The 18,802-nt window shown below is 41.2% G+C and overlaps 1 protein-coding gene across 2 annotated transcripts in view; it reads right to left on the bottom strand.

The window, feature by feature from the left end:
• Nucleotides 1–18,802, bottom strand: part of thrb (thyroid hormone receptor beta) — a 103,979-nt gene that overhangs the window by 25,558 nt on the left and 59,619 nt on the right. For both annotated transcript variants that reach the window (XM_065471474.1, XM_065471475.1), the window contains exons 2-3: nucleotides 18,607–18,670; nucleotides 1,202–1,271 (exon numbers count right to left, since the gene is read on the bottom strand). In XM_065471474.1, the coding sequence (XP_065327546.1) occupies nucleotides 1,202–1,208 (7 nt within the window). In that variant the 5' untranslated portion in view covers nucleotides 1,209–1,271; nucleotides 18,607–18,670. The remainder of the gene's footprint in view (nucleotides 1–1,201; nucleotides 1,272–18,606; nucleotides 18,671–18,802) is intronic.

The raw sequence follows: 18,802 nt of genomic DNA, 5'->3' as shown, positions 1-18,802 counted from the left end.
GAAGCAAACTGTGCATCAGTCCTGCTGCTCGGAGGGGCTTTCCTGCTACGAGTGTGAGCATCTTCTGTCAGTTACAGCTACCAGGTTAAAATGTTATGTCATCTTTACAAGCTGATTATTGAGACCTGACCATGTTTTTAAAGCCATTTCCAACAGCTACAGTCGAGGGAAAAACTGGCTGAGCACAATCATTTAATAACAGGTCAGGAAATTCACTGACAAATGGAAAAAGTGGATTATTTCTAAGACCAATCCTGATATTTGGTCATTTCTTGTTCACTAGCATTTGTTATGTGCTTGTTTCTGTTTCTTTGCTATGGTAATATGAAAATGCAGTTTAAAAATAGGTTTTAGAAAAGTTGAGTTTCATGGTAATGCAGCAGCAGTTTTAACTGCAGCTATGATACGAATCAAGTTCCTACTGTTGCAAATTCATTTGTGGTACTTTCCATATCACTTCTTTTAAAAGGATGGTCATAATTCAAACACTTAAACTTATTATTAGGTCTTGACTCCCTTCTGCTTCTGCTCTGACGATAATTTGCTTCCACAGCTTGTAACACTGTCCTGGATCTGTACATCTGATTCAACTCTGTCATACTGTACATGTTAAAGCACCCATTAGCTTAATGGGGTTGCACACTACTAATGTGATCCTGAACTGCAGTAAAAACTGATTTTTAAAGAACTCTGTTGAGGAGTTAATGGGTTACTATCTCAGTTGTTTAACACCAGCTCTTTCACAGGCTGAATGACTGACTGCTGTCAGATTATGTGTAGAAACTGTGGGGTGCCACAGCAAACCTCACACTTCATTTCTGACCTCGTTGCCGAGCAGCTGACAAATAAACTGTGAACCAGAGGTCCTGATGTCAAACCGGCTCAGTGAGAAGTGGGGGGACACAAAGTCATTCTACTGGTTATTGTGTAGCAAGTCAAATATGTTTATTTACTTCTGTTGTCTAACACAGTGTTCTGAAAGTACTCGCGTTACAACAGTGCTAACCTGTACGCTTGTACTTTGCTTGATGTTGCCGGAGTGTTGTTTCCCCGACGTGATCAGAATTAACGAGTAAAACAGAGTATCTGCTGTTTTTTTAGTTTTCACATCAACTTTCACACCAACTAAAAAAATAGAGAATAATAAGACTTTTCTTTAGGTTCCATCATATTTGGAGTGAAGCTGGCAGTGTGAGCTTACCTGACATACTGGTGGGGCTTCAAGGCAAAGACGTCATCCTCAGAGCCTCATCAGACATCTGGGTTCCTACCTACCCAAACACAGAGACAAACGTTCAGTCATTCTTTATCTTAACAGAGCAGCTTCACACTTCTACACACATCTCTGAACAACGTGTTTTCCCTCACAGCTCGTCATTTTAAAAACATAAAGTGTACAGGAATGATCACCCAATGTTTCTGTCATCGTTAGATTAAATGAAACTCTGCACAGGCTGCCAGCTCTCAGTTCTTTTCCTCTGTGAAGGATGACATCTAGTGGTTACATGCTCACACTCAGTTCATGTAACGTCTCAGGGTCCAGGTATCATTTCTTTCCCTCTGAGGTTTTGTTAGCGTGCATCCAACACACAAACAACACACTGTACACACCAGGCATTCAACTCTGCTGCAACGTCCTTGTTTCACTGTTTGTCAGCTCAAGGTTACTCTTAGTAGTAGTTCTTATTTGCACTTATGTTTCATGCTCGTTTATCTAAAATAGGTGTTTATAATGCATACAGCACTTAAAACAGCTGCACTCATGTAACAACTTCATGTGCCAACAAAGATCATGTGACATCATCAGAATCATGGTGTCAAACATAAGGTCCGGGGCCCAGAATTGGTTTGACAAAGACTCCAATCCAGCCTGCACATTTCACAGCTTTCTGTGATGATAAAGACTCTGCCTGGCTTTGCCGTTCACACGACACCACAGAAGTGAAAGACAAACACTTAGACGAGAGACAAGGTTTTGTTTTTCCACCATCTACTATAAAATGTATGTTTTTATTCTCGTGGTCTCACAGTTAATTAACAAAACTTGTTTTATAAACAGTCTGAGGGATGAGCTAACTTTTACATCGTTATCATGTAAAGAAACTTAGATGTACTGTTATATTAAAATATCTCAGGGATTAAATGTTTTACACTGACAGGATAGTTTCACTGGTCCAACTGTTTGGTTGTTCTTTGCTAAACTGTCTTATGTGTAGACATGACACTGGTTCATCCTTTGAGCTTTTAATGCTAGAATGACTCACAGGGTTGTGGTGAGAGGCTTAACAGCCAACGACACCAACAAGGACGACCCACACAAAATGTTAACTTCACTATTTGGCTTTTAAAATTCAGATAATGTCTCTTTTCCTTTCACAGGGCGATACATCTGATGCTGAGCGTTTGTCTGATAAACAACTGTCAGTGCAACAGTTTATTGAAAAATGAATAATAAATAATAAATGAATCAAAGCCACAGCAGCACATACACAGTGCAGCACGCTATCTGGCCGTTACTGTACCTGACCCAGGGTGCAGCTGAAACTGTAACTTGCTACAGTAAGACGAGAAAGCAGGAAGCTGAATGTCCTTGAGCAGCTGTCCTCAGGAGGCCACCTCCACACATACGCATCACACTTTCCTGTAGCTGAAGCCACAACAAGAGGACTCCACCTGATTGAGATTGGACTGATAAGAACATGGAAGGCTGCTCTCTGCTCACATAAGCATGTATCCTCTCACTGCACGCCGATCAAACCTCACGTACTGTCACTGTTTTTTAAAACATCCACACCTGACACTTGCACAGTGGATAAAAAAGTGTCAGCATGAAATATCTTCAAGGTTTATTAATAAAAAGATTGGAGGATGCAAATATAATCATGAACAGGTCAGGATGCAGGCTTCAACACATTATAACTAAAAAGAAATGAATAAAAAATGAAGTCAAGCAGAGGTCAGGTCAACTATGACATGATTAACACTCACTGAACACGCGTGTGGGTATTCCTGAGGACCATCTCAAGCTAAGGATCACCAAAAGTCTGGATGTAAACAGGAATACCTGAGTGTTTGTTCCCTGTTCCCTGGGTCGTAGGTGCCTGGAATCTGAGGTTACATGTGGTGGTAACACCTTTTGGTCAGGCCCTGTATACAATCTGCACTTCAATTCATTATATACCTGAAACTAAAATGTTGTATTAAGCAGCGGTCTCCGTTAGGCCGAGTATTAAAACAGCCAATCACGTTCCAGTTTGTAACTCTATACTCTGTTTCAAAAGCTCATTCCCAAAAAGCTCAGGAAAAAAAATCAGATGCCTTACAGTATTATGGGAAACTTTGCTTCAGTTTGCTATTTTTTAACCCTAAAAAACATTTAATATGAGACAACAGCTGGGAAGGCCTCACAACTGGATCCATCCTACCACAGGTCTCTGGCTAAAACGTTTTTTAAAAAGAAAGATGGAAGAAAACAAAAAGCTTCAAACCAGCCAAGAAAATGACTATTAAACTAAGCAAACTCTTCATGCGGCACATTTCCTCTATAAACAACCTTTTTAACCACAGAAACAATAAACTCAAAGTGGAAAAAGCAGTCAGTTCCAACAGGGACACTTGTGCAGCTATAACCCTAATCAGATATGCTAGTTATCAATGTCTTGGGTTTAGTACAATCGATCAATGATGTTGCCTCTAATAAAAAAATAAAATAAATAATAGAACACGATGGATAAGACTAATATTACACAGTGGGGAAACATGGTGGTATGAGGTGTGAAAGTCTTTGTGGTAGCAGAGCTTAATGAGTCTCTTAGTAAATGTCCTGGTGAGTGGTGCGGAGGATGATCCATGATGGATAACAGTGCTTTCTACCATGGTCCTGAAAGAAGTCTTACTCTATATTTAACACATAAAATGTACGGACATCGTGTTGGAGTTACTGCTGTGAATTCTTTCACCCTGGAAATGATTTCCACTGAAATTTCCCTTTCACTTTTTTACATTTACAGCGGTCCCTCGTTTATCGTGGGAGTTATGTTCCGAAAATAACCCGCGATAGTTGAAATCCGTGAAGTAGCCAACTTTATTTTTTTACAATTATTATAGATGTTTTAAGGCTGTAGAACCCCTCACTGCACACTTCATACACTTTTCTCAGACAGGCATGAACATTTTCTAACTTTTCTCTCTTGTACTGAACAGGAGATACGACACGAGATTGACTGACAATGGTCTACAGCCAATCAGGATGCAGAACACAATGCGCTTTAAAACAAAAAAGAAAAGAAAAAAAGAAACAAACATAGAAAATTGCACAAAGAAAATCTGCGAAACAGCGAGGCCGCGAAAGGTGAAGCGCGTTATAGCGAGGGACCGCTGTACCTGATATTTTGTAACATTTTTAAGTTGTTAAACTGGAACAATTTTCAGTCACAGAAGTGTTTCAACTCTGGCTTTGATTCATCTGATACTAAGTATATAAATACAAGAGACATGAAATTCTATAAGTAGGAGAATTTAGCAGGAAAGCTGATTGTTGATGTCAGAGTCTGGCACCTGCAGCTGCTGCCTGGCTCAGTGGTACGTCTGCTCTGCCTCTAACTATACTGGACCTGACTGCTTTATGCCCATATTGAAGGAAACCTTGATCTTTTTAGACAGATGCTGACTGTAACCTGTTGAATAAGCGCGAGCTAATTTCAATGTGATTTCTGTTAAAATGACTGAAGTCATCTGTGAAATAACAGCCGCCTGTGTATGTGGCCTTTTAGCACACTAAACTCTGTTCTACAAGGTGCATGAGGGCACAATGAGGCTATGAGAGGGAGGCTGGGTTAAGACATTCGATTGAGCAATCCAGTGGCATTAATGAACATGAACTAATGGGCTGCTGTCAGTGCTTGTACATCCAGAGCGCAGCAGCCCTTTAAACGAACCCATCAGCCCAAAGGTTTGTCAAATGCCCAGTATGCCAGATTCCCAGTCCAGCCCTGGATTAGGCTAAAGATGTGATTGTGTCACATGAGCAGGTTCCTTAATGGTGTAGGGTTATGGTGTGATGTTGCTGTGTAAGTAACCGTTAAGTGATTGATTCCTTTTATGTAAATGCAGTTGGGGAGTAATGGACAAATCTTATACAGTGACGTTCCAGGACCATCCAAACGGGTCAGATATGTTTGGTTTTTTAAAAACATGTAGACTGATGCTGCATGAGGAAATGCATAATCTTCATTCGACAGTCACATGTGCTGCACTCTTCAGAGGAAGTATTTGAGACAACCTGATGCCATCAGACAGGAGGTCCACAGATGGTAAAAGGGATACAGAGTTGATACAGCTCAGTGCTCTTTATGACTTTCTATAATTACAATTTCTGCACATTACTGTCCCGACTTCCACTGCAGGCAGCATTAGCTGCAATAGCTGAGAGCAGAACAGCCTACTAGACACTTTTTCTACCTGCTTTTGAAAAGATAGAAGCACTGCTACCGGGATGTAGCGATGGTATTTCTCATATTTCTCTGCTTGACGTGCATGTGCAGGTATTGATTTTTACTCTTGAGTTTCCTGGAACAACTAAACGCCCCACTGAGGTCCTGAAAGAATCAACCTTTTGTCTTTTGCTTGATGAAAATGCACCAAGTTGTGATGATCATCAATTTAAACTGTAGCCTTTTGTTTCTCTGAGTGTCAGGTTGTGCACCAGGTTGTGTACAGAGTGCTACACAAACACCATAAATAAATGTGAAATTTTCTCATAGCTGTACTTTCATCAGATAACTGAAGTCAGAAAAGTAAAAACGCTCGGGTAGGGACACGACATGCTATACAAATGGCTTCAATACGTATGGTGGATTTAAAGATCACATGTGTTGTGCTTCAGCTTGACTGGGCTGATGGAGTGAATGACTGAAGACCAGGTTTGGGAAAATCCAGACCAAGACAGAATCAGCCACAGTTAGGTTAATACAGTCGAACACAAAGATGAATGAAACTCAAATGGTCACCAAAGTCATCGAGTTTCAGATCCCACATGAAAGCAGCTTCTGTCTGTTGGAATCAGATTTGAGCCACAGCTGGAGTCAAATCACAATCATGTGATCTCCGGTCACAAAGTGAAACTGTAGTCAGTGCATACTGTCCTTTATAGATGTCACATCTTACAACTGCAAGCACACTGAACTCTATTTGCTTGGAAGCTAGGTTTATTCAAGGGTTTGCACTGCTTTGAGGCTGTGCTTTTCCTCCTGTGGATGAAGACAGAGTAGTTTTCTGAAGACTATAGGTCTTGTTTACAATCCTAAATAAGCCTTTGTGTATATGCCTCTTTATCAGCTGTAAAAATCAGACCCTTACGAATTGATTAGAGCCTTAAAAACATAATGATAAAATCTTAATTCCTGTGATGTGGTATGGTTTCAGCATCAGTCCTTGTTTATGGAGAACTTTTGGTGAGGGTGAGGGTAAGTACTGCTGCTTTTCCACAATCTGAAGTCTGAATTAGGGATTCGATAGATTTCCATGGATTACTTTCAGTTTGGGTGTAACATGGAAGTGGACACCAAAAAGCCTCACACTGTGTGACTACTGATGGTGTTTATCTTATTCAACCTTATCTTATTATTGGATATTTTACTGTTGGTGTTAAAAATAATTTCTTCTCCAAAATGTCCAGATAGACACACTAACAAACCAACACTACATCAGGTACCATCACTCTGACCTGATCAGAGGGTAAATGCTGGTCCTTCCTCTATCTGAGCACTCAAAGCGTTTTAAACAACTTGTACATTCACCCATTCACTTTTTTTTCTATGCTGCTTCCTATCTAACATTCACACTCCAATGGATGCATGGGAGAGCAACATGGTCATATTTGGCATGCAGACTGGAGCAGACTGGGATTGAACCACCAACCTTCCAGTTAGTAGGTGACCTGCTCTACCACCTGTCACTTACAGCCAGGCCACAGACACATCTGCGGCAACAACAGAGGGAAAACAGAGTGGCTATAAAGAACGAGATGTGACTTACATGTATGTGTTCAGAATCCTGAGGTAAGGCAGGAAACAGGAAATAGGCCTGTAATAGGGCACATGCTGTACACTTCCTCGCTGCTATCATCCAAGGACCAGATTAACTGATAGTTACTGACGAGTACTACAGGAAAATGAGGCTGTATACATTTCATTTCCTTTATACTTTTATATAAAAGTTCAGCTGATCTATGTCTGAACTTGTAACCTTGTTCTCTCAGCATTGAATTGGAGAACTGCAGATTTTAACTGCTGAGCATTTTAATTTCCCTTCATTATCTTCATTGTCTGTTATTAGTTAGTTTTACTTATTTTCTTCCAGTGTAATTACCTTGTAAAACCTTTTGGCAGAGGGTAACAGATACGCAAGAAACACAAAATAAATGAAAAGCATGCTCTTGCATCACCATGCTCCACTTTTAAACAAGTTTTCTATCTGTAATGTACTGTCACCACGTACATCCTTCAAACCAGACCCAGCTGACAGAAACTGAAGCTGCATGAAAGTCTGGATCAAAGGTTTGCTGCACACACTTAAAACCGTTGTAGTGGTGTTTAGCTAACAGAGCAACACAAAATCATACAATGCATTTCCAGGTTTGCCTACATTAACATTCATGCCAACTTTTACAAGTGCTGAAATGTAAACATGCCATTACTGTCATGTTCATAAGCACGGTCACTATCAAAGTATAGTTTGGTCACACCACACCTTAATTCATTTCCTTGTACTGTAGTCCAGCTAATTATTCTTTTGGCAAGTTCAGTAGCCCGAGTCTCGTTTTGGTTTGGTCAGTAGCTCCTCCCAACGTTTAGGTAATTTTGCTGCGTTAGGTTTAGCCTTCTCAGAATAATTTCACAATCAGTTTCTGTGTCTGAGTTGGTTACCAGCACAAAAATCAATCAATCATCAAGTGTCCAAGTGCAGTAATTTATGACCACCACTACATATTTCTACTTGCAACTGTCCATCCATCTGTTATCTTCCACTTACCTGGAAAGTCTCCCAAGGGAAGTACTCAGGAAGCATCCTTACCAAACCCACCTTAACTAGCTCCTTTTAACACACAGGAGCAGCGGCTATACTCTAAGATCCCTCTGGATGTCTGAGCTCCTCATCCTATAACTTAAAAGTTTGCTCACTTACCAAGAAATGAACAGTCTCTAACTTAACGTAAGTTCAAACTGTATGTCAACCAAAAATCCACAAAAAAATAATGATACCAAAGTCATAATTTGAGTATCATTACTACTTTTGGAGAAACCCTTGTTGACAAGCACAGTTGTAAGACGTTTCTTGTAGTTGGTCCCTAGGTTTGCGAATATCTCAGCGAGAATCTGGCCCACTCCTCTTTATAGGAATGAAATCTTTCAGGTTTCTTGGCTGTCGCTTGGACACTTGAAGCTTCAGCTCTCTGCACCTACAGACCTGAGGTCTGGAGACTGACTCGGCCACTCCGTCATGGCTTCTCTGAGTCATTTGAATATTCACTGGAAAATTTAAGTTGGACCTATACCGGAGCTTTCTTAGGCACATGACCTGGTGGATGCTGCAAGATTTCAATTCATTAAGGCGTAGTGTGTTATCAGTGTTCTTTTTGGCTGCAGTCCCAACTGCCATCATTGAGATCACTGATCAGGCTCATCCCAAGCGGTTTCGGGCTGATCCCTGACCTTTCTCATCATCCTCACCCCATGAGGCAAGATTTTGTATGGAGTCAAACCAAAAGCAATTTAAAGTCTTTTTTTCTTCCATCTCTGTTGTCACAGTTGTCACTTTTTCACCAAGCTTCTTGCTCATGGTCTTGTAGTCTACAATGTTTTTCCCGTTCATTGACAACCTTCTGGTCTGACCATGGAGGTGGAGAGGTTGGAATGGAAGAAATGAAGTCTGTGGACAGGTGTGCTTTATGAACACGGAGTATTTGTAATTGATTGATTGTAATTGTTGGGTTATAGGACATCACTGAATTTTATTTCATTTCATTGAATAATATGCAATTGTAATGTGCTTTGTCTGCAATTTAGATTGATATTTTGACTCTCTCCATTACAGTGAAATTACCATTAAAAATTCGAGTCTGTTAATTGTTTTGGAAGTGAGTAAAGTTACAGACTCTCAAAGTGAATCTCGACCAGCCCTGCTACCAGGGAGCTTCTTAACTAACGCAGCGACCTCTGCCAGTGTAATAGATGTGGCTTCCCATGAGTTTTCAGGCTCTGCCTTCTCTATATTGGAAGTTTTGCCTCGGTTCATCAAAGTGCCTTTTCCACTGCTCTACAATATCTCAAATCAGAGCCAAGCCCTGGTTTCCCTTCCTGAGTCCCCGGAGAGCTTGCCAGAACAGGGCTCCCAAAAGTCCTCTTCTGTGACCTCCTCCACCATCGCTGCTTTCTTCAGCTTCAGGTCCGTCTAGCAGCCGCCCTGCCCTTTGACTTAACTCACTAGGCAGTGATCAAATAACAGGTCCGCTCTTATCAGATGATACAACAGCAAAGTCGATCATTGCCATGTAGACTATGTACACTATGCACATCTTGTGCTTGAGCATGGTGTTTGTTATGGCCAACCCATGCCTAGCACAGAAATCAAAACGCCACACTGATTTGGATCAAGCAGACTCTTCCTTCCATCATGCTTCTCCAGGTCTCTGTCAAAGTGTTAAAGTCTCCCAGGAGAACTATGGAGACTCCAGGTGGAGCCTCTTCAAAGACCCACCAACACCCAAATAAAATGTCTGTGGGTGGTGCATCCACGGAAATATGTCACGTTTTGACATTTTCGAGCAACAACACAAGCAACAAGAATTTCTCTCTTTTTTTCATGAATTGGCCCATTGGTATAGTCAGGGTGATTGAAGTTGTGAGAAATATATTTCTTTGATTTTATAGCAACTTCTGTTTTTTAATTACCTTCTAATTATTCTGTTATAGGGCATCTCATTTTAACTTTTCTCATTTTAAGGGTTCATGCATAAAATATTTGAAAGCATGGAAATAAAGGATTTAAAAAATGGTCCAACAATGAAGACCTCGTTGTTGTTTGCTGTCACAGCCCATGGCTTGTGGCCTTATGTGAGAGTGAGAACAAGTAACAAGTAACAGCCTCACTTTCACACACAGCTCTCTCTTCACCACACCAGACCATTACAGTGTCCAATCTCGCCGTCATTTCCCATTTATCCTTTTCATACTTGTGAGCGTCCTCAGATACTTGAACTCTTCTGCCTCGGACACCAACACGGAGATGGCACAGGGAATTTTTCTGTCTGAGGATGATGATCTCAAACGTGCTAATTCTCATTCTGGCTGCTACACACATCATCTGCATACATCAGAGATGAGATCATATGGCACACCTTCCAGCCTTAGGCTGCTCCAAGACAATCTGTCCACAAAAATTATGAACGTAATCGGTGAAAAAATGTTAACAGAATTTTTAAATGTTAGAATATCTGTCACAGATAAAGTATAGGTGTGATAAAACAGTATTCCTGCATAAAATAATAATGGCAGCATAAATGGCCAGTTATACTTGTTGTATATAAGAGCTCGGTCACCTGAGGTTTAAGTATAGTTTGCTGCTAACTGCTTCTGATTGTCAGTTTTTACTCATTTTGATAGTAAAACAACCGTGTAGCTTTCACAGTTCAACCATAGTTCAACAGTTCATCTCTGCACTGAATTTGTGTCGCTTGACAATTTAAACTAATGCACAAAACAGACAAATACATGATAATAAAAATGATAACTGTGGTTGTTTTGAAAAAGCCTTATCTAAAGCCAAATGTCAGCCCTGCCCAGTCTTCAGTTTACCTCCATCATGCATCATGAATCAGCACTGACAAGGAACAGTCAACAATAATCGTCATATTGACCAATATGCATCTTATTTGAACTGGCATTTAGATAAGAGTCCATCTTCATCGGACAGCCACTACGCCTGGAGCTCTAATACTTGATTTACAAAGCTGCAACAAACAATGCAACGTGATACACGCTCATCATCATGGCAACCTGCATCACACAAGGGAGAGCAGATGGTGCTTTCATTAAAGAATTCAAGCTGACAGAAGAATCAGCTGAATGATCAAGTCTCCAGTGCACTTATCATATTACATTAAGTTCTCTGTACACAGAGGCTGCCCACTGTGTTTTGTTATACTGCATGCACTGTGAGTTGAGTAGGTCCAAATAATCTACTGGGAGTACTAGGACCAAAAAGTCATGCTCAGCAGCAAGAACACACTCATCATGGATGACAGCTGGAGCTGCCAATCACCTGCAGATCCATGAATGATATTTGGTGCCTAAAGTCATCATCAATAAATATTCCTATTTAAGTGAAACCTTTTTATTTTCATTTACTAATCTCCTCAGAGCAACACAACCCATCTGTTAGGCTTAATTTTTAATAGACAGACTTTGGCAGGCGTGGTTGTGGCGCGGCTGCAGTGGGAGCTGACGCACTGGATCGGTTCATCACGCCGACCTGCATAAATGGTACTTGGTCCTGAGTGTGGGGTTTGTTGTTGATGCGAGTACGGCTGGCAGTGGGAGAGCTGCGGCCACTGTGTGTATACAGCAACTGTGTGTGTAAATCGTGTGGCGAATAAAAGATGCTGGAAAGCACGAACATGTGGTCAGGTCGTGTCATTACAGTGGTGCCGAAACCCAGGACGGGGGCACGGCAGTTCCAGGACCGGGCACGCCAAGGGAGGAGCTGGCCAAAATGGTGGCTGAGCTGGTGGCCACGCAACAGAAGCAGGCAGCGGTGTCACGCTGCAGGACCAGACCGAGCGTCATATGGAGGTGATTAAGAATCTGGCAGCGCGGATCCAGTCCTGGCCGCCACCGCCGCCACCCCCACCAGCGTCCCCCGGCGGCGCGGGTGTGGAGGAGGTCCGGACTGTTCAGGCCCCCGTGCAGGCCCCCAGGGTGCGACCAGCCAAGGTGCAGCCTGCCTCAGCGACCATACCCACTCCTCGGGTGGGAGCGGCTGGGGCGCGGCAGTTGCCTGCACCTTGGATTGACCACAACCACGCCCGCCACACAGTCATGTGTACAGCAGGTAAAACAAGTACTGTACACGTCTTTAATTTTCTAAGTAAATGCATTTCTAAAGGTGCCTCTGACCTGAAATTCTCACCAGATGCTGGTAACACGATGCACATGCATTGCTCAGGTGTGATTTCGGCCCATTTGGCCACAAAAACAGCCCAATAAACCCTAAGCTTCAGTCCTTCCATAGAGTTTCAGTTGGAGTTGATTGGCTGGCGAAAAAAAGTACCATGTGGACCAATCAAAAAATGATATGGCAACATGGCATTTAGTTGTTTAGGAAGGGGGAAGTTTTAGGAGTGACGGCGGTGTTTTGAGATGTGAGAGATTTGAGACGTTTAGCATAAATCTTGTGTAGTCAGTGTGTAGTTAGTGTGTAGTGTAGTCAATAGTTTTGTTGTGTGTGTCAGAACAATGAGGCGACTGCTGAATGTTACAGGTGTTACAGCAGTGATACATCTCCTGTTGTCAGGCCTGCAGGTATCAGGCTGTTGTTCTCCTTTATCTCATAGTGGACACAAATTATTTTTTGGAGTGGCACAAATAATTTGTGTGGCATCAAATTTGATGCAGAACAGCTGATTGTTCTGTAAATAGTTTGAAATGTTTATTTTAAAAAACACCTTGGCTGCATTTTTAGGTAAACAGCTGCAAAAAACTTTGTTGTTTGCAAAACTCAGTTACTTTTTTGAAGAAGTAACTATATAATTAATTTCCCAACATTGGTCATTATTTACTGTATTTTGCAGACAGAGTTACAGGACTCTCTCCCAGACCACAGACTCAGACTCATAATACAAGTCAGAGCAAAAAAAAAAGAAAAAAAAGAAAGTTGAGTTCAAGTTATTTTTCCTTCCAATAGTGTTAACATGCTACACAGGTCATGAACAAGAGATTTTTTTAATTTTCATTGTAAGTGGGCTAAAGCAGTTAATTAAAAGTAGTCTAACATAAATGCTGTAATTTGATTACTTTAATAAACCATGTAACTTGGATGGATTGGATGCTGGCGTGACCACAGTGCACACGTCTGCTGTTGCTCACAGTGGTCCAAGGGACCGCTCAGGGAGTTTGTGTGTTCGCTCAGACACATGAAACATTAGAGGGAACATTGCATATGACACGTGCCAGTGTCGTATGCTGAAGAACAGCCTCACACTATGATGTTCCCACCTCCAAACTTCACTGTTGGTACGGTGTTTTGGGGATGAGTGCCTTTTGACCTCCAACCATGGTGTGCATTACAGCATCCAAAGAGTTCGGTTTTGGTCTGATCTGACCAGACTATATCCTCCCCGTATTTCACAGGCTTGTCTAAGTGCGATGGATCCTGCATGAGTGAGCACACGTACAGGCCATGTTAGTTGAGTGCACTACTCATCGTTTTCTTTAAAATAATTGTATCTGTCTTCCTGTAGCTCTCCACAGGTGCTCCTCAGCTCTTGGACAACTCTTCTGATAATTCTTTATATTCCTCTGTCTGAAACCTTGTGGGGAGCACCTGACTGTGAACAGTTTATGGTGAAATGAGGATCTTTCCACTTCCAGATTATGGCCCAGCAGTGCTCCCTGGAACTTTCAGTAGTTTAGAAACTCTTCTGTAACCAATGCCATGAGCAGGTTTTGCAACAATAAGGTTGTGAAGGTCTTGAGAGAGCTCATTGTTTTTACCCATCATGAGATGTTTCTTGTGTGACATGTTGGTAATGAGACACCTTTTTACAGACCATCAGCTGGGACTGAACCAGCCTTACTTTCTCATTTCTGACAGATTTCTGCTGCTGTCATGACTGTCCATGCCTTTTTGCACCTCCCTTTCTTCATGTGTTCAATACTTTTCCCCTGTTTCATTTCTTATTATTATGCATAAGTTAATTTATGGATTTGATTTCTGTGGATGGGTTGTTACCAACATCTGATGAGAATTTCACATCAATAGCACCTTTACAAATATATAATACAAAAATATTTACTTAGAAAACTGTGTTCTATACTTACTGTACGTACTGTACTTACTGTTGTATTTCCTGCTTGCAATCTACTGTACATAATGCTGGAATGGCCACAGCTTAAATTATATGGTTGCAGAAGTCTGTGACTGTAGCTGGTGGCTTTATATAACTGTCCAAACAACTCCAGACTGAAATCTATGTTTCTTTTTAATTAGAGGATGTTAAATTAGCCACAGACAGCTAGTGCAGGGAGATATTTACTGAACTTAGTATTTGTAGCATCTTACCCAAGGAAACTTGACATGCAGACTGGAGCAGACCTGCTCCTACCTACTTGTGTTAAAATCTGTGTAGGGTGCAGAAAAGGAACTTTTTAGTAGGGGTGGGTTTTGATTATCGATTAAAATCGATTCTAGCTTGGATAATGTGATATCGACTCATTAAAATCCTGAATCGATTTTTAAATATACATTTATTTTGCCCGAACCACCAGAATCTCAGGTTAAACCTCACAAAATTTCTACAACCGCCAAACAGCTAAAACAGTAAATGAGAGCAGGTACACGGATTCTGCACAAAGACGTAAACACAAAGCGCGGACCCGACGCATCCGAATCAGTGAGATGTCGCCTTTCTCACCCGACGGCACGTACGCGGACGCGCTGTCGGGGCTGAAAGTCGACCGCTCACTCATTTTGAAGCGTCGGCGGGCGCTTTGTGTTTTTGCGCTCGATTCTGAAGCTGCAGGTTTTATCTCTCTCCAACCAAAATTGATTGAACCAGCAGAGAAAGACGACCCAAACTAGGCTTCACATTTCGCTTCACATAAACATCGTCAGGAATTTCCTCTTATTTTTTGCTGTTTTGCTTCCACCACGATAAAATCACACTTCATTTCTGCTGTTCAATACTGAACAAATGTAAACTTTTTAAAATTCTGCAAAATTGCAAAATGCTTAGCTGTGTCTCTAATCAAACCTCTATAACTTTGCTAAAAAACCCAGACCAGGAAAACCGCCTTCTGTGTTTTATCCTCAGTTACTTTGACACAAAGGAATCTGCTGTGATCACCTTTGATAAAGTCTCACAAGTGTCAGCTTTCTTTTTATAGATATAAAAATATAGATATGTACTGATAAGTGATCAGAATTATAATATTTCTGACTGTCTGAGGCAAAATTTCCCCGATTCGAATCAAGTCGTGGATCAAATCGATTCTAGAAATCAGTGACGATACCCAGCCCTACTTTTTAGTGAGGAACTTAACTTTCAGATCCCTTCTGATTTACATGAAATGTTATCTGAACTAATTACCATGAAGTACAGCCAGAGCTTAGTATCACAACCTGCTTCTTGATTAAAACCTTTTATTGATTTAATAAAAAGAAACTGGGTCACTATAATTTCACTCTTATTCCATTTCATTATTGCAAATAATATTAGCATATTACTTATCCATGGAAATATTTCAGTCATTAAATCCAAAATGCACTGTACTCTTGGAGTTCTGCCTTTTTAGCTCTGTAACCATAACTTCATTAATTCAAGTTACAGCTAATAATTTGCATTTATGAATCAGTGACATGGTAAATGGGCTGGTTCTTATACAGTGCTTTTCTCCTCAAAGCCCTTTATACAACATGCCTCATTCATCCATTCACACCCAACTTATACAAGAACATTTTCCAAGACCTCAGTTCTTCCTGTCTAACATTGACACTCTGATCAACGCAGCAGAGAGTAACTTGGGCTTTAACGTCTTGCCCAGGGACACTTGGACTGCTCTGTCTCCTGAGCTACAGTAAGAATAGAAGAGAACAATCAGGAATCATTTGTTTTTATATTTTTTCAGGTTTCTCCTCCTAACCTTAGCATCATTCTTTAATGTGCAATGTAGCACTCCAGCCTAGCACCCTGCTATGATGAATAAAAGCTTACACAGGCTTGTCTAATTAGCAGGCTTGGTAGCACAGTAGTAGCATAAACCACCGGACTTCCACCCAAATGAGTTAGCTGCAGCCTGCTATTTGTAGACATGTGTCTGTGATTTTGATTTTTAATCCATGTTTAAACCAATGAAACCAAAATGACCTGTTCAGGTTCACAGATTTGTTCCACTTTAGAGTATGGTTTCAGTTCAAATATGTCCTTTCACAACCAAGTATAAAATATTGATGCAATTTCAGAGTCTGAAAAGAGACACTGAAGCAAATGTGCCCTAAACTCTTTTAAATGTCCATCAGGGAGGACATCTGTGGTTGCAAAGAAGCCTTATTGTCCTGCAGACAGGAGAACAAAGCTCTGTGCCTTGACCTCGCCAAATGTGATGAATCCATGTGCTCAGTCGCTCTTCGTGCATCTTACTATTATACACAAAGTCTCTGTGTTTGTTTCTTTACGTATATCTTCAGGCCCTGTGGGTTCTAACAGTGGGGGAAATCTCTATTTGATCAGTCACCTCTGGTAATAAAACCTTTATGACTGACAAGTAAGGTCTGTATACAAGCTGCCACAATGAATTTCCAAGTCTGGGCTCAGACATAAAGATACAGTGAGGGAAAGAATTATTTGATCCCCTGGTGAACTTTAAAATTTGCTCATTAAAAAAACAAAACCAGTCTGTAGTTTTTTATGGTAATTTAGAGAGAGACAGAATATCAACAAAAAAGCAGAGATCCAGTATTTCATCTTCTGGCCAGAATTCTTGCTCCCGTCGACTTGTTACAGTCAATCAGTGACAGACACTGTTGATCTCAGCTCATTCTGTGTCCACATAATGAATTTCTTCCATTCCAACCTCTCCACCTATCACAGACCAAAGAGCTGTCAAAGGACACCAGGCACAGGATTGTAAATGTTGTCCAAGATAAAGACAATGTTGGATAACACAGGAGCACGTTCAGTGAGAGACTGAGAGTACCGAAAAGCACCACTGAACGACACAGGAAATCATTCCTGCCTGTGGCCATCTCCCTGTACAACATATCCACTTAACACACTGTTTACTGCAACAGCTACACCCTTCTTGCACATGTTCTTTTTCAGCTATTTATTAATAGTGACTTTTATGTATTTTTTTCTCCTTATCTTTCCTCATGTGGTGCTTTTTCCATTGTTATACCTCTCTGACCTGTCTTCCCCATGTGATTTTTTGTGTAATGTATGTATGGTCGGAGGGTAAGATGGCGCCGCCATTGCATGCAATAGGTCGGCAGCCTTAACATTTCCCCTTGTGGGACTAATAAAGGTATATCAATATCAATATATATGCCTGTATATATTGCGCTATTCTTAGTTAGTGTATTGTCTGTCTTTGTTAATGTTTGTTTATAACGGAGCACTGTAACGAAAAAGAATTTCCCCTAGGGATCAATAAAGTATTCTGATTCTGATAAATATGCACAATGCACCACTGGTATTTGGCAGCACCCATCTTAAGCTTGTCTAAATGATTCAGAGGTGGCTTGGTAGAAAGCGCTACGGTCAGATGAAACCAAAATCAAGCTCTCTGCCACCGACTCAAGTGGAGGAAAGAAAATGCCAAGTATGACCCAAAGAACACAATCCTCATAGCCAAGCAAAGGGTGGAAATATGCTTTGGAGCTGTTTCTCTGCCAAGGATACAGGACAACCTCACCGCACCGAGGGGCCAATGGACGGGGCCACGCGCTGTAACACTGGAGACGGGGAATGGATGGGTCGTCCAGCATGACAATGACCCAACACATGTCAACATCTGGTATGTAGAATAAAACTTTTCTAAATGATGGTCAGGAAAGAGGATCATCCAGGGCATCCTCATTGGCTGATGATTTGTGACAGAGGATCCACCTCGTGCTCATCACATCTGATCTCAAGACACCAAAGACTTTGTAAGGAGACTTTACAAGCACATTTTTTAATGCTTCATCTAAACTGTCTATGTGCTGACCACATGTTCTGGGCCCATCATAGCACCTGCATTAGTCATGTTGTGTGCAGTGATACCACCACAGCTTTTGTCAAGCCTTTATTTTGTTGAATGAACTGCAGTGCTGACACAAGCATACCTGTCTATATTTCATGTCTTCATGAAGAATGCAGGCTATCCATTAGGACTATTATTATTAGGACTAGAACTAGATTTGCTTTTGTAATGGTGGAACCACAGTTAGGTCATTTATTGTTACATGTGATCGGATTGGACTGTTAGTGGAGCGATAAGGACAAAAGTTAGAAGAAGCAGAAGCAGGTAAACATGACAATATGTTTGACATCGAGTTCTTCAGCTGATGTATGTCCAATTTTATTTACCACGTACACACACACACACACACACACACACACACACACACACACACACACACACGTGCACACAGGCAACAAACAGAATAAACAGAATAAACAGAGCCTGCTGTGGCACATAATGACTTAGGCTAAGATATAAACAAAGATTTGAGTTTAATTATATGTGTGTGTGTGTGCGTGCGTGTGTGTGTGTGTGTGATACTGTGTATTGGCATTCTGCAAGCTGCAGGACTCTGACTGTGCAAAATGAAGCAACATGAAGGTCTTACCAAAATAAGTCAAGTTTGACTCGGGGCCGTGCTGAGGAGCTGCTGAGCTCCCCCAGAGAAACACCTACGAAAACACAAGGAGACACACACTGAGATTTGGGAGAGTAATGACAAACTAAGATGATAATAACAGTCTAGCTATGAAAACCAGTAGGGTCCCAGTAAGGCTTTGAACATTGGAATTAAATATTTAACT

The sequence above is a fragment of the Pelmatolapia mariae genome, linkage group LG22, assembly GCF_036321145.2.
Source record: "Pelmatolapia mariae isolate MD_Pm_ZW linkage group LG22, Pm_UMD_F_2, whole genome shotgun sequence".
Classification (NCBI taxonomy): domain Eukaryota; kingdom Metazoa; phylum Chordata; class Actinopteri; order Cichliformes; family Cichlidae; genus Pelmatolapia; species Pelmatolapia mariae.
The sequence above is the reverse complement of the archived record's forward strand: the minus strand, read 5'-3'. Positions and strand labels throughout refer to the sequence as shown.